Source organism: Suillus discolor, assembly GCF_016758755.1.
Source record: "Suillus discolor strain FC423 chromosome Unknown F5147scaffold_44, whole genome shotgun sequence".
Lineage (NCBI taxonomy): Eukaryota > Fungi > Basidiomycota > Agaricomycetes > Boletales > Suillaceae > Suillus > Suillus discolor.
Window position 1 is genome coordinate 146,975 of NW_024541291.1, and position 23,059 is coordinate 170,033.

Genomic DNA, 23,059 nt, shown 5'->3' on the forward strand with positions numbered 1-23,059 from the left:
AGAGTATAATCAGCTCATATGTTTCTCTCTGGAACTCTGTCGAAGTGAAGCGGAACGTAATTTCCTGCCGCAACGACCGACAAGCAGAAAACCAGTGTCAAAAGACGTACCATGCGATCAGATGGCTGCCGAGAGTGAGATATATTGGCGGTGACGGCCTCCTAGTGTCATAGTGAGATTTTGGAATTGGCGAACGTGTTCAAGACGCACTTGGAATGTACTAGAACCCGGACTTGAATACTCCTTCACAGTATCCAGGCCGGCAGTTTCAGCTATCGGTGATTCTTGCAGTGGGTCCATAGGAAGGCACCATGTAGAACCATGGGAACCAAGCCCTCCGTTCAGTAGCTCCTGCGGAAACCAGTTGTCCAGAGGCTCTGGATTGTAGTCCAACTGGACCAAAGATCCAACATTTGGTCGGGTGGGAGAAACGGATGTAGAAGGTCTACCGATAGACGAATCTCTGTCTGAGGGAGGATCCTCTGTCGTCCTAGAATTGGGTGACTTCTCATGGATATCGAAGATCTCTTCTGGAGGAGCGGGTGGAGATGAGGTAGGCGACTGGTGCAGCGGTGGAGGAGATACTATGCCAGAAGATTTTGTCACCTTCGTCCTCCGTTTCATATTCTTTCGCATGAAATTTGTGAGGATCATCCTCCCTCGTTCTATATGGCCTCCAGGTTAGACTGCCAAGGGGTGTCGCGACCTGGTAGATATACCTAAACAAGATTAGACTCGACGAACTGTAGGAATATTGCCCACGGGTACGCGGAACCGCGATTGTCTAGATCGTGGGGACAAGAAAGATGTAGGAGGTGGAGCAAAAGAAACGCTGGTACATTTGAGTACATTCCGGCATTCATAGCAACCTTTGGCAGTTGCACATCAAAGCATCAAGGCATAAATGTTTGTCCCTATTTGTTTTGTCTGGAGATCACATTATGTCGCCTGCTTTGCATGGCCTCCTTGATCATCTAACACAGCTTGAACCCGGTGTAATCATCTATATCCCATCTGCGAGTGCGCGTAAATCGTATGACGCTAATACGCCGCACGACCCGCCCGTCTGTCCAGTCCCATCTATGACCATGAGAATTCACGGTTTTATGAGCGCCGGCGGTCAGACGCTGATTTATATGTAGCACAGGCACATTTGATAGGACGAATAGTTCCATGTCAGCTTGGCTCTCCACGCGCTGTACGCACTTCTCTTTCATCATCAAAGGCACAGTCCATATCTCCCTGTTGGTCTCTTTTATTTCCCAGGTCACTCAAGTTGAATCTACACCACCAACTGAGCCTGCATCTCACCGCCTTCAAGATCAAATTGTGGCAGTGATCGCAAACGCATACGACCCGCTACCACAGCCTTTGAAGCCCAGTACTAGCGACGCATCATCTCCTACAGCCGCATGCAGTTTTATTTTTGAATTATTATATCCGATTGGACATCGAATTTTTGCATGACATAATGCCCCGCATGTCACTCAACCTTATCCGAGTCCTGGAACGTTAACTATCTAACCGTAACGGCAGAGGATTTCGGTTTGATCCTTCAATCAAATACGGTACCAGGAGTCGCCAGCCTCAGCCTCAGTTCGGTTGTACGGCTCACCTCACCCCCGGATGCGACATCCTAGGAAGCGAATCAGGCGATAGGAACGTTATGCGAAGTATCACAGGTACACCTTATCGGGCTCTGAATCTACGGTACTCACGTGTTCAATTATAGCAGCTACTTACGATGGAAACGACGCCTGCAATCTTATGCGATAGGAATAGAATACACATACCTTTCGGAAGGGCGACGGCGTTCATAACGGCTTCTGACCAAGCAAAATAATTATTTTGGCTTCCATTATGCCCTTCAAATAAATAAGTTGTGGTGCACGACCGAAGAGATGGTATGAGCTTATGCTGATCAGAGGTATGTAAAGGAAAGAATTGTGACGATAACGACTGTGGTAAATATCAAATGATATACCAAGGATGCAAATGCAAATGCGAATATGAATGAGTGAACGACGATGCGAGGTATCCAAGTTTCCTGGACGTCCTGGCAGATGAAATGTAGACTTGTAGTTGTAAATTGCGGTGATGCGAATAAGTCCATGAAGTGAGGTGAATTAACTAAGCAATTGGAAGGAACGGGAAGCTGTCGAAGGCGTCTAAGCCCGCAACATGGTTTGAAAGCGCGAATAGCTGATGCGATCATGCAATGGCAAGCGGGTAAGCTGCTAGATATGATCCGTCAGGGATTCCATAAATAAAATACGTTATGATATCGTACATACCATAAAGATTGGCCGGATCAAGTGTTTCGAAACGGACGCAGCTTCTCCAGTACGTTTTCCATGCTAGACTGAGGGTCGAGCGTGTGATCGGTCGGCAGAGGATGTGCCATAAGTGCTCCAGATGTCACTGACGACATCGATGACGATGAGATCCGACGTAGGGCCCGAGAAGCACGCCGTTCTCCTTTCGTCTGTTGACGTTCCGCTCGGCTGGTCTCTCCCTGCTGTTCCGGGATGGCTGATAAAGATGAGGTCGTCGATGAAGCCAGCATCGGAAGACACAGAGAAGAATGCGAAGACGAGGCAGAGGCAACAATGCCAAGTTCTGGAAAGGGTGGTTCCAGGGATGCCCCAGACGGGCTAGATTGGTCCAGATAATCAAGGCCAAGTCCTCTACGAGAGCCAACAGACGCGTTTGTTGTCGGTGGACGTGCGCTCTGGGACGGAGTCTCACCACGCGTTGAATCCATGACCCACGCAGCGTCGGTTCCATTTCCATCATCCAACGTGATCAAAGAAGCTCGTGCCAGGCTCTCCGCCGCATCAATATCGTCTGCACCACCATTGTGTATGACGAGCCAGCGCAAACCCTCTATCTCTCTGACCTTTTTTCGGATCTCTCGCTCCAGCATCTGAATGGTCTTGGACATGGATGCCTTTTCGTCCTCAAATTTCTTGGTTATAGTGACGGCATATTCTTGAAGTTGAGCATACTTTCTATTCTGTAAGGCAAGCGCATTCCTGAGGTCATCCTCGGATGCGAGTAGCTGAGGATCTGCAGGGGCGTGTTTGTTTTGTGGGCTCGGTCTAGGAGCCATCCACGCCGCAAGCCTAGCCGAACTCAGCGAGGTCGCTGCCGATACAGTGTTAGCTCGCGGTCGTGGCACTATACCCGGGGAGTGAACAGTCGAGTTGAAGGAAGCATTGTCGGTAGGGGTAACTGGCAACGAGTTTATCGGTAGCCTGGGTGCAAACCGAGCTGAGAGCGGTGGCGAAGGTAGGGGGGCAGAAGGAGGAGGGCCGCTGGATAATTTCTCTGAGGAAGAGGGCGCACGCTGCAAAGGAGCGGGTCGCTTCATAGCCGATGCCTTTGGCAATGTGCTGTGATGTCTAACTCTCCTGCTACGCACACTACTGTCTGTAGCACGAGACGCATCTGTATCGCTTCCCGAAAGACTGAATGCGCGAGCACGATCGCTTTCATCTTCGGAAGGAACACCGGCGGTACCAACGCGGTCGCTCCGACGTCCACGAGATATCGAGAAGCGATGTTGAGGGCTCGTGGCTGGCAGCTTAAGGCTGCTACTAGAGTGTTTGCTTGAAGGAGTGGTTGGCTCTGTTTTAGATGATCCCTGCGAATATCGAGAAGATGACTTCTCGCTCGCCATCGAAGTGAGGCCAAAATTCGAAGGAGGGATGGGGAATTGGAGGCGAGGGGTTGATGGAGGAGTGGGACTAGCGGGTGTTAAAGGTGTAACAGAACTGGGTTCCGCACACTTTTTTGAACTGTTCGCAGCGTTGACAACAACGGGTGGCAGGGTAGAAGCTTTTTGAGCAGACTTGGTCGGTTTTGAAGGATGCTCTGGAAGTGTAAACAAATCAGAAAAATCATCCATCAGTTCGTAGTAAGGAGCGTTTTCTGTAGGGGGTTGAACAAGCGGTTTTGGTGTGGTGGATCGGCTGTTTACAGTGCTGGAGCTGTGAGATTCGAGGGAAGTAGCATGACAATCAGCTACAGAGAGGGAGAGAGTGGCGGACGAATGAGTGGGAGGGGTGTTTGTTGACTTGTACGATGAAGAGTATCGTGCCTTGAGAGTTTTGCTAGGAGATCGTAAAGGAGAGAAATGGGCGGCAAATTTGGAGCCCAATGACGGCGGCGACACGTTCAATGGAGGAAGGGTAGAAGGAAGCCTTTTGTGGGACGGAGAACCATCTACAGTTGTCAAGAGCCTACAGCGATATGCGATCAGTATTTCATATAAAAAGCAAACAATGGTTTTGGCAAAAAAGTGAATTTACAGTCAGGACTGTGACTTATACGCCTTGTTTCTATGTATAGTCGGATGTACGATGAGCAGATATATAAGCATATATGCCGACATTGTAGACCAACTCATCCCCGTTTGGCCCATCAACGAGAGATCGTTCCTTGACTGAACGACACGTTCGATCATCAACCTAAACCAGATGAAAAACTCACTCTTTGCCGGATCCCGAAGGAGAGTTGGTAGACTTTCTAGGCAAAGCTGAAGATGAAGCAAATGGTCGCTCGGTCTTCTTCCTTCCGAGGAAGGGCAGCATAGAGCGCCTAGACTTGGGCTTTTCTTCGGATGGGGTGTCTGTAAGAGCGCCAGTTTTGGGAAGCTGACGCGAACCATGCGAGCTGCGGAAGATGTCTGAGAAATCTGCCGTCCTGGTTCGTGAGCGTGGTGGAGTTGGAATGCCAGTCATGATGAGGTCGAACGAGGGCGAACGACTGTAGAAAAAAACAAGCCGGTAAACGAGAGCTTTATGCCAGGCGCGTATTTCAAAACTAAAATGCTTACAATTGCCAAGAATTTTAACCGAAATGCGGGCCCGGGACCGACAGGAGGGCGCTGATTAATTGAACGGGGATTCTGAAGGAGGAATGATGAGTGGAAGATATAGTATCAGTGAACTTCGAAAGCCGACGAGAGTGCAATTGTCATGGAGGAGAAAGCAGAAAGAAAAGCGACGGGGCGTACAACGGGAAGATGTAAAAGATTTATTTCAGCACAAGCACGGCCCTGCCAATATGGCAAAATCCCGTCCGTGCAATATATAACGTTTCTTCTGGAATCTGCGGCTTCTTCGATGTTCCTCAGTTATCGTCATTTTCGATCAGTACGTCACGAGTCACATAAAACTTTGGACTCTGAAGGCCGATTGAAACGCTCGAGATAAGAAAAAGAACAACGAAATGAAGCAGACATGTGGCATTCTCATGGGAAGAACAAAAAAAGGGAACCAAAGGGCGCTAAGGCGTCTAATTCTATAGTTACTTTTGGAGCTCAAGAAGGCTCCGCAGCAACTTCAAACAACCCCAATCCAGGGGGGCAGCTAGGCTCGTGACCAGCCTGGCCTAATACAGACGGATTGGGTTTAACCAGCAGGCATCCTCAAATTCTGGCGTGCGGCCGCCAATACTACTGATGCTAGTGAACCATACGCGCTTCCTGACTTCTTGCAACCCCATGGCGCAACAGTGGTTTGACCAACTACGAGCGATGGGCGCCGGGCTTCGAACGTGCAACCAATCACTGCATGAATAGCCTGTGAATGTGTCAGACCATCGAAGACGTTATCAAAGTCATCGCCCGGCATTGGGCAAAGATCGCACTACTCATCGACATTTGCGGATGGACGAAACCTACATATCAGAATCTCGGGACCTAGTACTAAAGTCTAGCGGCCTCCGATGCAAGTATAACCATGAGTTTAACTCTTTCTGAGCATTTTCCATTGGCGTCGCGGGTCATTCCGGACAGGTACTCATGATGTGCGATGGCACGGATAATCATGATAGTAAAGTGAAACGCGGCAGCCCACTGCCAGTGGGTACGTGTTTGTGTCGTCGCTCCAGGTGCAACTTCTATTAGCGCTGTTCGTACAAGATAATGGGCTGGGGCTCGAGGATATGAAACATACAAGAAAGCTAGTGGGGAAGTTCCTGCTGGCAGAGATCAGTTTGATGGCCGTTTGGGTCGGGGCCATTAATATTGCTCTAGAAGTTTCAGAACGATAAGTAAGGTGATCATAGCGTAGTGAGTACCCGAAAGATGCATGAGCGGCTAACTTACAAGCGGAGTTGAAAACCACACTGCACCTTCTGGAAATTACTATAGGACATAGAACGTCTGGTTCGAGAATCCGATGGGAGTACTCATGGCAACTCGACATTGAACGCATCGGCCGGTTTCATTTGGAACCTGCCAAGCACTTAGCAGTCTGCGTTACAAAAGTCAATCCAAGGAAAGCAGTACACTATACAACATGTGCAACTCGAAGGAAGAAATGTATCATATCAACCCCAGCGTAAAATTACATGTCATAAGTAAAGGATACGGTGGGTACCAATTCAATGCTATGCAGCTGCGTAACAAACACATAATATAAGTACAACCAGTAACAATCATTTCCTTCAAGACCCAGAAGAGCCTGGACCGCTGTCCCCTTGCGAAGTCTCTGGGTTCTCAATCACCTGACAAAGTTCGACATCCAAGGCCTGCACAACGCGTAGCACAGCATCAAAGTCAGCCTGTGAACATATCCCCAGACACGCCCATGCTGCCTGTTTCCACTCCAACGATTCCACAGCCTGATGCACATCTCTAGCGAGATCCAACAGCTCATTGTCCGGAACACCGTTATCCCCTCGCAGATGCTGCCTAGTCACTGTCACGAGGTCTGGCAGTACGTCAATCGAGAAGGATGTCGGTAGCTCTCTCCACATTGTCCTGACGCATAACCGCCACTTCTTTTGGACAGGGCTAAGAGGAAGAGCCTTGTCTGAGGGATCAGTAAATGCGAAGATTCCAGCAAGGTAGCATCTGAGAACCCATGGCTCGTGTTCAAGGGCTTGATTGACTAGAGAAGTGCACCGCGTGAGATGTCCATCACGGGTCAGACGTTCATGCCACTCGTCGTTCATTGCCAAGGCAAATATGAGGCGGGCATAGCAGCAGTCTCGAGTGTAGTGGAAAGAGGCATTGGGACGACTATTGTCGTGGATTGGCTGGTCATCATTTGGATATACGACAGTGAAAAGAGCGCGAGAAAGCTCATCTAGGAGTCCTGTATCCACACCCTGTGGCATCGAGCCACTTGTAATAGAAGCCAGGTCTGCTCGAGCGTCAGAAACAGCTCTCAGCGCAGCATGCCGGACGCGGTGGGGTCTGGTGGGGCCCATACAGCGGATAAGCGCCGTGATGTAGGAACGTCATTTGAAAGAGCTCCCTAGTCCGTGCATGGCACTCAGTGCGAGCAGAGCATCACCTTCTGTTTCATCGTCTCCTTTTTGACCTGCTTCACCTGCTAGGTAACCGATGAGCCAGTCAAAATCTCCACAGCTGGGTATGCGTCCGTCACCGTGGCACCAGCGCAGATCACCAAACCAAATCAAGCGCTCATCGTCCGGAAGTGAAAACCAATCGGAACGCCCATGGACAACCATCGTTCTGAGAGCGGTGCGTGCGTCAGCCTGATGCTTCTGTCGAATGTCCTCTTGTTGTGTACTCATGAACTGCAGGCAGGCGTTACGGCTGTCCATGAACGCATCGCGAATAAACCGGCTCTTGCCTCCCCAATGATCTTGGGTATGTCTGGGTTTCCAACGAAGGTATCGAGGGATTTCCAGCGACTGGCTGCAAAAATGGGCCATGGCTTTAACATACTTCACAAATGCTTCCTCCATGTCAAGACACGCCTCGAAGTTATCACGGAAGCGTGTATAGATTACGGAAGTATCGAAATCTTGCGGCCATTGCACGTGAGGTACCATCCCAGCTGCAGCCTCGAAGAATTCCAGGTTCGTGGATATGTTTAATATCCAGCGTATAGCGGACAATTTGATGGGTGTGTCATCAGGAGTCACAGTCGATGTGTCCCATGTGTTGGATATGTCCCATCTGTATGGAAGGAAATGCTCGCAGACAGCTAGAGATTTTTTGTAGATAGCTCCCACCATCTCAGATCCTGGGGTTTGGAAAGGACTGTCTGGATACAACCTTGACAAGAGGATGGTACTTGCATAGAAAAAGATACCAGACGCCATGGTGCAGATAATGACGCTAGATATCGTCTTTTGCTGGATCCACACGTTGGCGCAGAGGGACAAACCAAACAGCAGTAGCGAGATCTGGAGGAGGATGAGGAACGTCTGCAAGACGGTCTGGAGGTGAAAACGCTCTAATCCATCCAGTTTCTTCTGCCTCTGCATGCAGCGTTCCTCCAGAGACCCCTGCCCGCGAGCTGCCTTATAAGCGTTGAGCCATTGCTTTCCCATCACAGCCCCAAACGCAGCCAAGACGCTAAACGCGAGACTGGCATATGCGAGTGCTTGCATCCAGACAGTGGAAGAAGGATACCCCGTGGACGAGGAAAGATTGCTGATATCATGCACAATATTTGGGGCAGCTGCGATTTGGATTAGCTGTAGCAAGAGGACATTGGTAGTTTCGCCTGGGTTAGGCTGCATTCCGACAATGAAGGTAGAGTTGACGGCCGAGAATAAACCAGCCTTGTTCACCTGTTAGAATCTGCATAGGCAAGTATATAAATGATCGCACAAAAGTTAAGATGATGTTCATATCGCCATTCCCTCGTGAGAGGAAGGTATCATCGTACTCTTTCGAAACTTGGTCGTACATCGTCCAAAACTTTGAATCGTCTCCTTTGTCACGTTCTTGAGCTACAGGAAGCCCTTGAGCAGCGTTGAGGACCTGTTCATCGGCTTTAAACCTTTGATCCAACATAGTCAGATCTCTGATTCATTATCCCGGCGTACCAATTATCAAACAATACTTACACATCCTTAGCAGGTCCTCCCTCGATAAGCGCGGCAGGTTCCTCGCTCGCTATATGCGGCTTGATTGCATCCCTCAGGCTTGAAGCCCACATGGGTTACACATAGACTCAGTCCAGTCTAGCTCGCTACTCACTTGCTTGCTCGGATGCCAGCATCAACAGGTTGTGTGTGATAGTCTGGGGTGGACATAGAGGTGGGGGAAGGGTGGGAGATTCAGAAATAGTAGTCGTTACATATGCAGTTGTTGTACGGCAAGTGTGAATGCTGAAACGTTGACATTTGTACCGATCATAATCGTAAGGTGTCCTAAGTATGACCGGTGTACTATGAAGAAGCCAACTGCTCCGCGCATCAATCATGATTGCGCTGGAAATTACTCTCTGCTCCATCTTACGTAAGCTACAGACTTCATCTCTCAACGTCATGATACTATCGAGTTCCCTACTCCCAACAATATAATGCACCCCACATCTTACATATGGTAGGAAACAACTCACACAGCTGTACTACTTTGTTGCAATCATCATTCGTTCAAGTTTTTACGTCCAGCACCTGGGTCCGAGTTCCGATTTCTGCTGCACATAGCTAAAACCTCTGGATCATTCACAGCTTGTTATTCTGCTAGGCAACTTGGACGTTTACAACATGCATCTGGCAGGTTTTCTCTCGGACTGTACTTCATAAATTTTGCTGCGTATGGCTAACCACGAGTCGACATTGTCCACCTCATTAGTAAAGTCTCTCTCGATGTTGAGTGCATGGCATCATGTCACTGCATGCGAGACATTAATAAGTATTCTGCAAGCTTACAACGAATTATAAATACTCCATATATCATGCGTTCAAGTGCTCAAGATGTTCCTCTGCTCCAAGGTCTTCACTGCTTGAGCAGCAGTAAAGTTCGTCCAGAAGTAAGCACTTCCGACATTGCACAACGAACTATTTACATGCGGTGCCATCAATCACACTGGCCCAGTGAGAAAGTAGAGTCATGGCTCACTGTAGCTCATTCAATCTCACTGCTCAGGGCCCACTGATTTACGTAGAAAGGCTACCATGCCAGTGAGTCAATACATTCTGGATGAAATTACTCATACTCACTTCAACAAAGCGTAGGTCGAGTTTTCACTGGGGTTCATCATTCGACCCCTTTGTCACTTACTTTGCATCATGTCGCGGGTGGAGTTCGAACATTCCTCTAATTCTAATCATTACCATTTAATTACCATGCGTCCACGGCATTTGTGGGCATTCAAAATGCCTCTCCAACGCCAACGCTGCTTACTTTTATACTCATGAAAATGTATTAATGTGGGCAAAACTTGCAAGCGCTATTGCGTCAGCAAATTGGTTGCACCTGGATGGCAGGACTTCACAGTGGATGATCCCCAGAATCTGAACCTGCCTTGTATATACATATCTGCACTTGATTCATCATCGGCCACGTTGCCCCAAAAGAATGAAAGCCCAAGCAAGTATATCGTTAATAACAACATAGATAGAAAACTAGATAGGATGACTCGCATAGTAGAGGCTTCGCGAAGAAAAGTACAAGATAGCGCAGATCAGGGAAAGCCTGCTTCAGTAAGTTCATCGTCGTTCGAAGTCCTTCCCTCCCGGTTGCACTTCGCCACTGCATTTCATCTTGAACGACATTCGTGATAAGCTCGGCCGATCCAGGATATACTACGATACTCCCGAAAGAGGAACAATAACTTTCCGGATGCTAGGGTGAGCATGCCACGCTGAGAGCTGTCTCTCTCACAGCTTTGCTGTACCTCGATGGAATTCTAGGTCAGAAACACTACGCATGCACCGAAAGGGATAAGGTCAATTCCGTGTGGTGGACTAGCGCGGCTGTTGGCAAGTCGAAAGGTGAGGAGTTCCATGTCAACTTGAAGACCTAGCTGCACGCAACCCTAAAAATGCGATCACGACCTGCAGTTGTCACACACGTCGACCCCACGCATAGCTTCAAAGATACGTCGTTTTAGCACATGGTGGGAAAACGATATGAACTCGAATTTCAAAGACTTCACAGGGCAATTCAAGATAGCTAACAGTACTTACAAGACAGCACAATCAAGCGCTTGAAGAGGCGCAGTATATTACAACTCTCGAGCCATGCAGAAACACGGCGTATCTGCCTTCTACACCGTGACTAGTGTCAGCGGAACCGATCCATGAGAAAGTTGGAACGACATACCATAAACGGCGAGTTCGTGAAACACCCTTCAGAGATCCTAGCACCTTCTGGACCTCTGATCAAGATAGAGTAACCTCCATCCAGAGTGGTGTAACGTCTATGCAGGGCAGCGGACGCGGCTTGGGCGTTTGCCGCATCTGGATTCCGCAAGAGTGCTTGACCCGCTTGCTCTCGAGTCAACACCCTGACTGGGATCTGGGTGCCGGAAGGCACGACCATGCGGTATATCGCGAGCCGACGATTGTCGATGGAAAGGGTTCCGTTTGCGCCTGAATCGAAGACGCGGATGGGATCAGGGAAATGCTCTCTCATGTAGGCAAGGGCGCCTCGTGGATCATTCAGCGCAGCGTTGACCACAGCTCGAATCTCGACTTGGCTCTGAAGGGTGATATTGTATACACAACTGCTGATGCTATCCTGTGTCCAGCCGATTGCCCCCACAGGCACGGTGCTGACTGGAATCGGTCTAGTATCGTCGCTGGCAACTTCACTGTACAAAATAGCAGTGATTGCTACTGAGATAGCCTGTATTCCAATGTCAGCTGTGAGAATAGACGATTAGATGTCCGTAACTCCGTACTATGAATCCACCCCAGACCAACGCCATGTTGAAGGTGCAATGGGACAAACTATGATGGGGTGAAAGGCATTCCTCTTTTATACCCAGGTTCTAGGAAGCATCATGCACATCACCGAATTCACTGTGAATCGTTCAATACAGATTACACCTATCAGCTTATCTGGGATTATCGTAACTCGATTCTTTTTGTGATGTCTGCATGCACCAAAGATGCCGTTATCAATCCTTCATCGGTAACAAGTATTGGGATCTCTAGGAGGGGAAAGACGAATTGAGAAAGTGCAGAGGAGTAAAGTTATTATTGTACCAGAGATGTGATCACCTTCAAGTTCTTTGAGATTCATAGATAAGTTAAATGAACTACAGGATCGGAGCTCGAGACCGAAAGATAAATATGTGCGAAGGGGGGAGAAGAAGTGTAAGCATGCATTATCATTTTGAATTTTGAGCGTCAAGTGACAGCTGCATTGTCGAGATGGGGAGATTCGAGGTCCGTTCGTAGTGGTATTGACATCGTATCGAGCGCAGAAGGTACGAATAAACTTCTGCAAGACTTTGGACAAATTGAGGAGTATTTCAAGCTGCTGGTTCGTGGCTCTCTTTCGCCGTGACAGAGGGTCCTGCGGACCGCGCTCACTCCCCTGCCAGACTCGAAAAAGGCAGTGTGACACCGACAGTGCACAAACTCGAGAACACTCGGATCTGGCATTTGATGATGTTGGTTGGTTGGCGCTTTACCAGGGCAGTGACAGCTGGTCTGGCAGCCAGGACCGAAAGAGCCGTCTTCTGGCCGCTGGCTAGATGTTCTTAGGGTTTAAGGCCTAGACATAAGCTCGTGTCTGCATTTGAGTCTTTCCCCCATATTGGGTATACTTCTCCGTAGATAGGTCATTGGTCCACTGACATGTAGAAATGTGAAGCTAGTAGACGAGTCTCAGCGTTAATGAAAGCACCGCTATGCATTGACAGTACCTAGTAGACGAGTCTAAAGACAAATAATCGTAAGAGACAACGAGCGTGCAGACAAACACAATACATACCTCAGCGTTAATGAAAGAACCGCTGAGGTGTAAACAACCGTAGACAATGATATGATATAGTATGTCCGAGATAATAACAAGCGAAAACAAACATTGACGAGTTTCAACATGATCATGAGTAAAGTTTTGAATTTTGAATTTTTATATTTCGCCATCTAAAATCACAGGGTGTGCAATCACATGCACAGATTATGTAGTCCTAATTTATTAGGCTTAAGAAGGAGCGTGCCTATGTAGAACTAGAAGTACAAGCAGTAGGGGCAGCGGCCAAGCCCTCTGATGAGAGCCTTTCGCAAGGTTCGAAACTGCTTTACTAACGTCCCTCTGCTCAACCTCACTGCACCCTATCCTAGGAGACGGTGGACAGGAGTGCTAAGTACAGGATGCGGTCGGCCTAGTATGCTCAGATGACCGTATCTAGTAATGATTAAGTATCGCCTACCATTAGGCTCGTGACCAGCTTATATAACCATGGACAAGTTTAACATCTCAGACGTAGTAAAGACCAGTTACCAGTCTAGTCCACCATATTATCATTCGTCCAGTCATTTCTATTCCTGATGTTCTCAGATGAGCTCGAGACGTTCCGTCGACTAGGATTCCGACACGTGTGTCCTAGCATTTTCAATCACTCTGCAGAATACTGACTTTTCTTTTGTTTCATTTGTGCCGACGTGTCCTTGACGTGACCCCATATGCTTCTATCATTCTCTATTCCTTCAGTTTCTGCTCCAAATTCTCAACTTCGCCTCTGTCATTGCATCTGGCCTCATGCTATGGAAAGGCCTTGGCCTGATTCTGAACACAGAATCTCCAATCGTCGTTGTCCTCAGGTGTGTATCATCCTCGCTCAATCACGTATTCAACCTGAGACCTCCATTTCTCCCCACCCTAAACTGGATCCCGTATATTATATCTACAGTGGCTCAATGGAACCGGCGTTTTACCGTGGCGACCTTCTTTTTCTTACGAACCCCCCAGGCCAACGCTACCATACGGGTGATATAACAGTATACAGGATCCCTGGCGCCGAAATACCCATCGTGCACCGCGTCCTGGAGACCCGGGATGTTTTCATCCCATTTGACAATTCTACGGAGAACCGCATCGTCAACAACAGGTGAGTGTCTTCAGTGTGCCGTACGTGGTTTGTTGCGGGGGTTAAGTCGATGAAATCCGATGACTGACTACAACTATACCCCACCCCAGATTAGCCAAACTCAAACTCCCTCCAGGGGAACATCAATTGATGCTCACAAAAGGCGACAACAATCATGTCGATGACATTGACCTCTACCGGGGCCTTGAGTGGCTCGACCGAAGACATATCATTGGCAAAGTTCGCGGGTACGTGTTTTTCACATTTTTCACATTTTTTCCTTCCTGTTTCGAGGCACAACTTGCGCAACCTGACACGTCTCTTTTCCCACTCAATCTTCTAACCACGCCTCTACTTCACTCACACTTCATCCCCAGGTTTCTTCCGTACATTGGCTACGTGACGATTGCCATGGTGAGCATGCATTTCTTGTTCATGCCCAATAACGCTGATCATGCTACATAGAATGATTTCCCGCAACTTAAATACGCACTTCTCGGAGGTCTTGGGCTATTAGCTGTCATACAACGGGAGTAGAATTTCCCGGAGGAGAGAGGGCCTTTACACAGCAGACTCGTATTGCTTCTTTCACGTATGGTGACGGCGCGTGCCCGAAATAGCAACAGTCATCTCGATTGGCGACGTTCAACATCATGATATCTGATTCCGCAAGGAGGTGACACTTCGAACATGCGTCTCCCAGGTCAACGAATCTTACACCAATATTGAAAGGTAAGTCGCGATAGCACTTAGGAGATATTGGATGATGCGATGATATCACCAACGCAATTTGCAAGCCAAGTATCTAGGCCATGCGTCGTATGTATGAGTCTAGTTGAAATCTTCGGACCCTGGTGTTCAATGCAACTCAGACCACCAATGTTCAGTGAGCGAAAGGATTGCTCCATCATCAATGAGGCCGGTCCCTGTGTAGAGCAGATACAACGTGTATCGCTCGAATGCTGACAAGTTCGAAGGGGAATACAGATGACATGGATGGAAGTTGACAAGAAGCTGAGTATGTTCGGTATATTTTGTTCGATGACTGGATTCACTGAAAATATGAACAGAACATGCATGTTTATATATATATGGGAAATATAGATGTTATGAAAGCACGAGTGGCGTGAAGGAAAAGGAAAGGAACCACGAGGGTCACGATGAAAAAATATCCTGATTAGGATGAAAAAGAGTGAGGCGATCCACTTTCAGCGATCTATAGCCGAACAGGGTTGTATACTCTTTGTGGCGGGGTAAGGAGGAGAACTGTAAGGTTAAAGCCGTCCAGTCAGCGTCATGAAGTATCTCGTGAGCGTTTTGACAAGTCATCTGATGTGTAACTTTTCTTACTCCCATGAAGAAGCTTGGACTAGTATCGGGAAAGGCACAATAGTCAGGGAAATGTAAGTAGAACCGTAAATACGAGATCCAGCTGACTTCAGTCTTACTAGGGAGATTGAATCATTGTCCGAGGGGAAATACGCTGATTGCCAAAACGGAGAATTATGATCAATCAAAGACGAACGTGTATGAAGCAAGGCGTGATTGCTTATGTGAAAGTGAGTGCCGTATGTACAAGAGTAACGCCAAGAGTCATCAAGTGACTGAAATCGTCGTTGATGGGTAAGTTGTTTTGTAAGAATACTATTCATACACAACTCGGCGGCCAGAGCTGAATGACAAGTCATTATCACAGCACCCAGCCCCGTTCCCATCATGATGTTATAAGGACCTGCTGATCTAAATCCTTTGAATCCATACTAACCAATCTTCCTGCCAGTGTCTCGAGCGTTATATATGAATTCTGTTCATCCTCCCGTACTAGTCGTAAGTGACCTACTTATGATACATGTTTGCATCTCAGCTGAATTCCTTGCCATAAGGTTGGTGCTGGGCCAGTGGGTCTGATAGCAGCGTTGACGCTCCTTCAAAACGGTATCCCAGTCCGCATCATCGAGAAAGACCATCACCCCCGCATTGGACAGCGTGGTGCTGGAATGTGGGTTTGTCGCACATCTACTTGTCACATGATCCCGTAATCTCATTGAATACATGCTCTGTGTAGCCACGCTCCCTCGAAGTCTACAACTTCCTGGACGTTTCAGAAGTCAATAGTCTGGGAAAATCAGCCCTTCCCAGCCGTTCGTACAAGCCCGGGACGTTGGAACCTTTGAAAGGCTCATCGATGTTCTCGCATCTGGAACCTACTCCAGCCATACCATTCGTGGGTAACACTGTCGCTTAATCAAACCTTCATGCTGATTCGATTTTTTTTTAGCATGCCCCCAAATTGATGGGTCAACAGCTCCTAGATGTGATTCTGCGACGCCATCTAGAGAAGTTTTCTTGTTCTGTTGAGATGGGCACCGAACTGCGCTCATTCGAACAGCGCGATGAGGGCGTCACTGCTATTCTAGCAAAGAACGGCATATCAGAGACTTTTGATACGAAGTGGGTCATCGGTGCTGACGGTGCTAAAAGTGAGGCACAGTTTAATCCCTTGAATGAACGAGACTGAAGGTGCTTTTGCAGGCATAGTGCGAAAGCAAGTTGGACTCACATTTTTGGGTGAGAGTAGAGACGATACCCGGCTTGTGACTGGGGATATCCGTTTGACGGGCGTTGGCCTGGATAGAGTGGTATGTCCGGTTTCTACAAATTCGATGAAAAACTATTCTAAACCAGTCTTGAAGCATTGGCACCTGTTTGGAAACTTTAATGAACGAGGGTATGTTCACTTGAGGCTTGGAGATGTGTATATTGACGGTATGCAGCCTCTCATTGCGTGCAACGGATGAAATTGGCGAGGATGGCTGGCAATTTTACCTTTACGGCCGTGAACTAGATCTCACGAAGATAGCTGAAAGCGAAGAGCTTGTCTTTGAGACCATCGCGTCGTTAATACCAACGGAGATTACATTCAAGAAGGTGGTCTGGATGAGCGACTTTCGGTACGTTTTGTGTTCCTGTCTGTGTTGATGCACATTCATCAATTTGTTCCAGGGCCAATATCCGGATGGTGAATAAGTTCAGCGAGGGTCGAGTGTTCGTTGCGGGTGGTATGTAGTTCTGTTTCAGATGTGTGTGGCTGTACTCATACATGTCGTCCTAGATGCTGCTCAGTATGTCTATCTTTGAGTGTCCTCTTTGTAAATTGTTGCTAACACATCCAAGTGTCCACAGCCCAACGGGTGGTCAGGTATGATTGATCCGATTGTTGCTAACACTTGCTTATTTGTCTATGGACAGGGACTCAATTCAGGTGTACAAGATGCAGTAAGTCGGGTAGATGCAGCATGTATGTTATGACTGACCGCGTCCTACACTAGTTCAATCTAGGATGGAAGCTTGCGCTCGTCCAGAAAGGGCTCGCCGACAAATCTCTTCTCGAGACATACAGCGCCGAGCGTTTGCCTGTGATCTCCGAGATGCTCGAGGTGACCACCTCGATTCTCAACAAGGCCACAACGTCTGGGGACCTGTCAGCCGGACGAAATCCCATCCTCTACATGCTCGGGATCAACTACCGATTCAGCACCATCGTACTCGATGAATTTATTACTTCAGCTGAGAGGAAGCCTATCAACGCATATGGTGTGCTTGATGAGGGGCATCTGGAAGCTGGGGATAGGGCGCCTGATGCGCCCAATATGTTGCAGGTGGGGGGCGCAGAGCCCGACACGACGACGCTTTTCGGTCTGTACAGACCTTGGTACCACACAATGCTTGTATTTGCACCGAGTCTCGCTGATGCTACCCCGATCTTGGGTGCACTGGAGGCATACGACAAAAGTGTCGTACGATCGGCAGTCGTTCTGCCATCATCGGCATCAGTGACGCCTGTCACATCCCCTGACCTCATTCTTGTTGATCGGGACGGCTATGCCTATTCGGCTTACCTCGTAGAAGCTGGCCAGATGAAGGTGTTTGTGATACGGCCGGACGGAGTGATTGGGGCGATAGTTCATGGTGCAGAAGGCGTGAAGAAGTATTTCTCAAAAATATTTTTGGATGCGTAGTGATCGGAATATTCGTTCTTTACTTACTATTTTTACAAGCACAGATCATTCCTGTATAGGTCCGAGTCATGCAATGTAGTGGATCATATTTGCAACTGAAAATGAGGAAATAAAAGCGATACGATCGACCAAGAACCACACACCAATGTGCATGACACTTTTGTGCGGGTCGCTACATCAGCAAACTAGTAGGTGCCTGTATAAACTTGTACAATCCTATACAATTTTTTACAGACGCACAGAACCTACAGCAAAGTATGGAAAGCTGGACGTGCGCGCCTACTACAGTGATGGACCACTTTGGTGCCGCACTTGTAGTTCTTGATTATGGTACTTGTACTTGTATTTTCTAGTTGTATTCACGTGATGCTATGAGTACTCGTAGCATCGCCTGGCCATGATCATTGTCATGAATAATATTGTTTCGAGAATCGACTCAGGATGACGCGATCACATGACCTGCACGATGTGTGGTGGCATAACGCAAAACGAACAAACCAAAGTCTTCCTTGGACTTACTCAACAGAGTCAACACATCATTATTTCAATTTTCATGCATATGAACGAACCCGACATGGACGGCAACGAGATCATTCTGTTTTGTCTGATGAACGAACAGGTGGCAGCACTCCCAATCGACGATGAGACAGTAACGTTTGACTTTGGACGCGACCCGATGTTGTAGCGTTCATCTCTATTACTCAGAAATCAGTGCTCAGAATGCAGAAATTGTGTTCCTTGAACTTAAAGTGCGTGGAGGATCTGTCTAGTAATACCTATGCTGATGCCTCTGGTATCAAAGCGTTTGCACTGGCAGTTTTCCTTGTCGTCTTTGGTGAAGCACGTCTTTCAATCTACGGCTGTGGAGGCACTGAAGGCTTAAAGGAGAATTCAAGAACCAGGTTTGCGAGGATGCTAATGAATGAGAAGACAGACATGAAAGGTAAGCGCATATGTCTTTCCTTTTCGTTGGGATGTTGGATATGTAAATGATATAGAAGTGTTCGGATAGCGTTGAGGGTTGATTCGAGTTTCTATAAGCTGATACAGAGTATGTATACATAGGCGCATGAGGGGCTCATCGCACTTGTTTAGATCCTTCCTGGCGGACAACGCAGAAGAAGACATCGATCAAGACCAGAGAACACATTGATGAGTACGTGTGTGCCTCAACAATTATACCGCTACTGATTATCTCTGTCTTTGTCTCAGTTACAGAGACAAACCCGCTCGGCTTGATATCCTTTCTCTAGTCCTCGGCCCAATTTTAGAACTGATGGGCTTGTGATGAAGCTAGGTACATAAATTGTTTCACAACCACTATGAACGAAACAATATTTGTACATCTGCTGACCGCTGCCAGAGTTTCAACATCTCGATGGCAGTACACACCAGAATACTGGGGAAGGTATTGCTCTCATGTTGTCCAGACCAACCAGCGGTACCCAGGAAAGGGCATCCTGGTGTTGGAAAACGAAGGTATGAATTCTTGTTCGATGTGATGGGATGCGCAACGAAATAATTTTATAGGAACCCATTTGTTCAGCTCGAGGAATCATCCTTGACTAGTGAGTCACCAGGACTGGGAAATCTACATGCCGAACGAAGCGTAGACGATTACAGTCAATAATTATATGATATGCACGAAGCATGCACAAAACTAACAACAATGACCGCCGCTGCAGGATCGCTAAGAAAGAAGAGTCGTAATCAGCTGCTAGCTAAACGAACGACACAATCCTGCCATTGGACATGTATTAGGCCTGGTCGTCACTGTCAACTGCTATCGGACAATGAAGGATGCTTATGATAGATGCTACATTCACGCGCACGTTTAGTTGGGATTCGGTGTGCGCTCGGCTCTGTTCTTTCACTACCATGATGTACAAAATGCACAGTCCGCTTTGATAAGCAGGACCATTTGCTCCTATGCGGAAGGCGATCATGTGATGCACCACTCAGTGTGTGTATATAACCTCCTAACCAAGTCTCCTCTTAGTAACAATGTCGATCCAAGTACCACTCTTCTCAAAGTCGTTATCTCAAATCAAGCGACCATTGCCTCCTTCAGATCCACCAACCAGTCAAGACATCGTACATGCAATTGTCTTCCTTGAGAAGGTGAAGGAGCTTTTTAGCCCTCCCTGTAAGTTGTGTTCCGCAGTAGCGGCCTGAGCCACTAAATACATAAAACGCCCATAGCATTCAAGAGAAAACTGTGCCGGGACTACCGTGTGGCCACTGTTGACGACCTCGCGAAAGCGCAGCTGTATCTACACAAGGTGTGTAGCGCAGCCACGGCTAGGACAGGTGGAAATGTAGAGTCTCATGTCATCTCGGATGCCATTGAACCCATCCTTAGAAGGCTCGACCAGATGAATGAAACATTGGTTCGGGTGGTGGATAATTCCGGGACTCACGGTCTGGAGCGACGGCTCGACTCTGATTCCCAAGTAAGTGAGTGTCGACAGAGGTCCGGCTACCCCAAGCAGTCACCGGTTGAAAGTACACACTGGGTGTGATAATTTCGATACTTTGATAACAATTGCTCATGTTAACAATATGACAAGAATCATTCTTTCAACGACTTACAATTGTATGACCAGATTCCGATCTCATGGGACCGTGAGGATAAAGACCCAGAGCACGTTAGTATGTTTATCTTCTCTTGTTCACATTAATAACATGTTCTCGATAGTTCGAATTGCCGCCTTTACGCACGAACAACGACTTCACCAACCTCACCGATTATCAATTGGACAACTATCTTTATTACTATAGAATTGACGTTGATAACCAAAGTACTAGGCAGACGAAAATGCATTGCCTCCGATACTTTATTATTGCTTGTTCGGTCAGTGTTTTAGATGTCTATCTTTTGTAACACTGCGTTGACGACATTGCCGTTAGAAGTCTTGTCTTGCTGCGTCTGACCCAGTACTTGTTTCGTGAAAAAAGTTTTACCAGTCAATCTACACCCATAGTAGTAGGATTACATGTCAATACAGGGCGTATACATGTGTCCGTTTTGCCACTTCCTGGTGTGTTGCTTGTGTTCCCTAACTTTCTCCTTGCCATTCATCTCCCCGTGCCGCGTCTTCCAACTAGCCGCCACCCCAAAGGCTATCCAAAAGTGCTATGAATCAGCACCCACTACACACGACCCTTCCCCCGCACAGGTACAAGGGCTCAGATGGTTATCTCTCGCACCATCTACACCCTCTACCCCTTCGAGAACGGGCGACAGGAAGTTACCCTCCCTACTGAAATCTGTCGTCTACATTGACATCGAGTGCAGTGTATTATCGACCAAATTCAGGGAAGTAAAGATGCGTGTATCCTATGAAAGCCCCCAACTCTCTGTCGTCCCATATCACCTGCGAAGCCCTTTTCCTCATTTGAATCGCCTTTTAAAGTTCTGCTGACACCACTTGGCGAGGATGAAGAGGACATGCGGGGTTTGTAGATTCAGATGAAACGGATGATATCCATGTGGGCACACGAGGAGCTCATCATATCTGCTTAGCCTCTTCCTTGCACATCGTCCGCCTATCTCAGTTTCTCTCTCCTCGCACAACGCCATAAGCTTACCGGTGACCCATCTCCCAATGACGAGTCTCCAGGACAGCCATGACACCTGGCGTCCTGCCTCGCATGTGACAAATTTACGTTCTTGACTTGCCAAAGTGTCAATCATCTGCCAGGGCACACAGGTTGTGGATTATCCGCGTCCCCTGGCCACCTAGCATGGAGTCTTGGACAATCGATGAGTCATTCCGAATCCCTCCTTTCACTGGAAGCTGACACTTGGGAGACGCCTTGCTGATAGTCTCGAGGATCAGTATCATTCTCTGCCCACTGCATTTTGGCATAGCCTCAAACCCACTATACTTTGGTTAACAGAACCTGAAGATAACGCATACAGTATATGCTGGAGCGGCACAGACTCAGACACCGCCGAGGAGCTGATTCCTCAACCAAGTACATGGCGCAAATATTTCGATGTTGTACGTGCACGCGTTGTTACGGCCTTTCTGCTCGACTTCCATCTCATTCGGCGAGAACTCTTGAATTGTCTTCGACATGATGAGTCACAAGGACCGGCAAATCTACATACCGAAGCAAGCCTAGACAGTTACTGTTACGGTTAGTCATTGATATATGCATGAAACGCGCACAAGAGTCGCGAGACTAACACCGTGCCAATGAACGGTTCAGGACCGCTAAGAAAGAAGAGTCATTTATCAGCTGGAAATTCTGCTCGCTGAACCAACGACCCAGTTTGACAACAATTGGCCGAAGAGAAGATCTTGCAGCTGAACATGTGTTAGGCTCGGGCCATCACTGACAACTGCCCTCGGATTGCGAGGGGTGCTTATCGTAGACGCTATGAGAACAGACGCTCATAAGTGCATGTACACGTTTAGTTGGGACCTTGAAGCGCCAGCGAGCCTTCGATCCCGTAGTGATCGACTTGAGGTGCCAATAAGTAACACGCTGACAAGGTGTGGTTCATTAAGTAGAATACCCTGGATGTCTCAGGGGGTGTCAGCTGTCTATATCGAGCTCAAGATAGCCCGATGCAGGACATGACATTTTAGGAACCCCAGTGCCCTTATTTGAGACGTACCCCATCAGGCCGTTTCAGGCGCGCAATTGCTTCGAAGATGAGATGAGTTTAACATGGTGAAATTATATACAAACATTTGATGGGGCATGCTGACGGCCCCACTCGGTTGCTGAGGCAAGCTAGTACAAGAATGGGATGCCGTGCAGTAAGAGGGCAGCATGGCCGGGCCGGTTCTTGTTGTCTGAGCGCCCAACCCTTGAAAAATCGCAATCAGCACAATATTTCATCGGTTATTCGAGATAGCTATGCATACTTTCACTGTGCGAGAGATATCGATTGCAAATCCCCTTGCATGTGTGCAACGAATGCGCCGCAGTCTCGAAGCAACGGAGGATGATCTGGTCGACCTATAAGATCCTGGTCTGACTTGATCTAGGAAGTCGACAAGTCAGTTGCACCACGACTGAATCACATGTGAGTTATGATATGAATTGCTTCGAGTGAGATGCACTTTGAAAATATTACAAGTCTCACTACGCTAAGAGAGTCTGGCTGTGCTCTTGATAAAGGTTATATAAAGGCTCACCGGGTAGAATTATAGCAGCTGGAAGCATGACACGATTAAAATAATCAAGCATCGGTTGCCAAGTTGAAGGCATGTGCTGATGTGACTGAATCATTGCCAGGCTTTGATATCTCTTGCG

The 23,059-nt window shown here is 47.8% G+C and overlaps 7 protein-coding genes across 7 annotated transcripts; 3 read left to right on the top strand and 4 right to left on the bottom strand.

Annotated features, from left to right (window-relative positions):
• Positions 1–1,860: 1,860 nt before the first annotated feature.
• F5147DRAFT_279157 (uncharacterized protein) lies at positions 1,861–4,126 on the bottom strand. The gene is made up of 2 exons (XM_041429008.1): positions 2,295–4,126; positions 1,861–2,237 (listed from the first exon to the last, which is right to left on the bottom strand). Exon 1 carries the CDS (start codon positions 3,908–3,910, stop codon positions 2,312–2,314), a length of 1,599 nt encoding a protein of 532 aa, XP_041290515.1. The 5' UTR covers positions 3,911–4,126; the 3' UTR covers positions 1,861–2,237; positions 2,295–2,311.
• A 2,279-nt stretch (positions 4,127–6,405) lies between these two features.
• On the bottom strand, positions 6,406–7,321 carry F5147DRAFT_279180 (uncharacterized protein). The gene has a single exon (XM_041429009.1). It carries the CDS (start codon positions 7,222–7,224, stop codon positions 6,457–6,459), a length of 768 nt encoding a protein of 255 aa, XP_041290516.1. The 5' UTR covers positions 7,225–7,321; the 3' UTR covers positions 6,406–6,456.
• Positions 7,322–8,304: 983 nt separating this feature from the next.
• Positions 8,305–8,788, bottom strand: F5147DRAFT_580485 (uncharacterized protein; the record flags this gene model as incomplete). Its single annotated transcript, XM_041431547.1, has 2 exons — positions 8,305–8,553; positions 8,603–8,788. Coding segments are annotated over 2 exons (435 nt in total), but the record flags the coding sequence as incomplete, so codon positions are not given.
• Positions 8,789–10,971: 2,183 nt separating this feature from the next.
• On the bottom strand, positions 10,972–11,866 carry F5147DRAFT_279221 (uncharacterized protein). The gene is made up of 2 exons (XM_041429010.1): positions 11,628–11,866; positions 10,972–11,572 (listed from the first exon to the last, which is right to left on the bottom strand). The coding sequence occupies exons 1-2, from the start codon at positions 11,652–11,654 to the stop codon at positions 11,009–11,011; spliced, it is 591 nt and encodes a 196-aa protein (XP_041290518.1). The 5' UTR covers positions 11,655–11,866; the 3' UTR covers positions 10,972–11,008.
• Positions 11,867–13,155: 1,289 nt separating this feature from the next.
• Positions 13,156–14,431, top strand: F5147DRAFT_279254 (uncharacterized protein). Its single transcript, XM_041429011.1, has 6 exons — positions 13,156–13,275; positions 13,391–13,500; positions 13,590–13,787; positions 13,877–14,014; positions 14,144–14,180; positions 14,232–14,431. Exons 1-6 carry the CDS (start codon positions 13,228–13,230, stop codon positions 14,301–14,303), a joined length of 603 nt encoding a protein of 200 aa, XP_041290519.1. The 5' UTR covers positions 13,156–13,227; the 3' UTR covers positions 14,304–14,431.
• A 1,053-nt stretch (positions 14,432–15,484) lies between these two features.
• On the top strand, positions 15,485–17,877 carry F5147DRAFT_838534 (FAD binding domain-containing protein). The gene is made up of 12 exons (XM_041444163.1): positions 15,485–15,593; positions 15,650–15,769; positions 15,832–15,990; positions 16,045–16,246; positions 16,299–16,405; positions 16,460–16,494; positions 16,541–16,717; positions 16,770–16,825; positions 16,879–16,888; positions 16,941–16,965; positions 17,016–17,042; positions 17,096–17,877. Exons 1-12 carry the CDS (start codon positions 15,564–15,566, stop codon positions 17,783–17,785), a joined length of 1,638 nt encoding a protein of 545 aa, XP_041290520.1. The 5' UTR covers positions 15,485–15,563; the 3' UTR covers positions 17,786–17,877.
• A 1,848-nt stretch (positions 17,878–19,725) lies between these two features.
• On the top strand, positions 19,726–20,952 carry F5147DRAFT_279338 (uncharacterized protein). The gene is made up of 7 exons (XM_041429012.1): positions 19,726–19,931; positions 19,988–20,103; positions 20,161–20,301; positions 20,356–20,433; positions 20,484–20,639; positions 20,696–20,826; positions 20,894–20,952. The coding sequence occupies exons 1-6, from the start codon at positions 19,790–19,792 to the stop codon at positions 20,735–20,737; spliced, it is 675 nt and encodes a 224-aa protein (XP_041290521.1). The 5' UTR covers positions 19,726–19,789; the 3' UTR covers positions 20,738–20,826; positions 20,894–20,952.
• The last annotated feature ends 2,107 nt before the right edge of the window (positions 20,953–23,059 follow it).

What these genes read in the sequence shown, in the direction of transcription:
- F5147DRAFT_279157 (XM_041429008.1), bottom strand. Translation starts at nt 3,910, where the DNA reads ATGGATGATTTTTCTGATTTGTTTACACTTCCAGAGCATCCTTCAAAA.
- F5147DRAFT_279180 (XM_041429009.1), bottom strand. Translation starts at nt 7,224, where the DNA reads ATGGGCCCCACCAGACCCCACCGCGTCCGGCATGCTGCGCTGAGAGCT.
- F5147DRAFT_279221 (XM_041429010.1), bottom strand. Translation starts at nt 11,654, where the DNA reads ATGGCGTTGGTCTGGGGTGGATTCATA. An exon ending in TGGTCTGGGGTGGATTCATA is followed by an intron (nt 11,573 to 11,627) that starts GTACGGAGTTAC and finishes ATTGGAATACAG; the next exon opens with GCTATCTCAGTAGCAATCAC.
- F5147DRAFT_279254 (XM_041429011.1), top strand. Translation starts at nt 13,228, where the DNA reads ATGTTCTCAGATGAGCTCGAGACGTTCCGTCGACTAGGATTCCGACAC. An exon ending in GTCGACTAGGATTCCGACAC is followed by an intron (nt 13,276 to 13,390) that starts GTGTGTCCTAGC and finishes CTATTCCTTCAG; the next exon opens with TTTCTGCTCCAAATTCTCAA. An exon ending in ATCATTGGCAAAGTTCGCGG is followed by an intron (nt 14,015 to 14,143) that starts GTACGTGTTTTT and finishes CTTCATCCCCAG; the next exon opens with GTTTCTTCCGTACATTGGCT.
- F5147DRAFT_838534 (XM_041444163.1), top strand. Translation starts at nt 15,564, where the DNA reads ATGAATTCTGTTCATCCTCCCGTACTAGTC. An exon ending in TTCATCCTCCCGTACTAGTC is followed by an intron (nt 15,594 to 15,649) that starts GTAAGTGACCTA and finishes CCTTGCCATAAG; the next exon opens with GTTGGTGCTGGGCCAGTGGG. An exon ending in AGCGTGGTGCTGGAATGTGG is followed by an intron (nt 15,770 to 15,831) that starts GTTTGTCGCACA and finishes TGCTCTGTGTAG; the next exon opens with CCACGCTCCCTCGAAGTCTA.
- F5147DRAFT_279338 (XM_041429012.1), top strand. Translation starts at nt 19,790, where the DNA reads ATGTCGATCCAAGTACCACTCTTCTCAAAGTCGTTATCTCAAATCAAG. An exon ending in AGGATAAAGACCCAGAGCAC is followed by an intron (nt 20,434 to 20,483) that starts GTTAGTATGTTT and finishes TGTTCTCGATAG; the next exon opens with TTCGAATTGCCGCCTTTACG. An exon ending in ACTTTATTATTGCTTGTTCG is followed by an intron (nt 20,640 to 20,695) that starts GTCAGTGTTTTA and finishes CATTGCCGTTAG; the next exon opens with AAGTCTTGTCTTGCTGCGTC.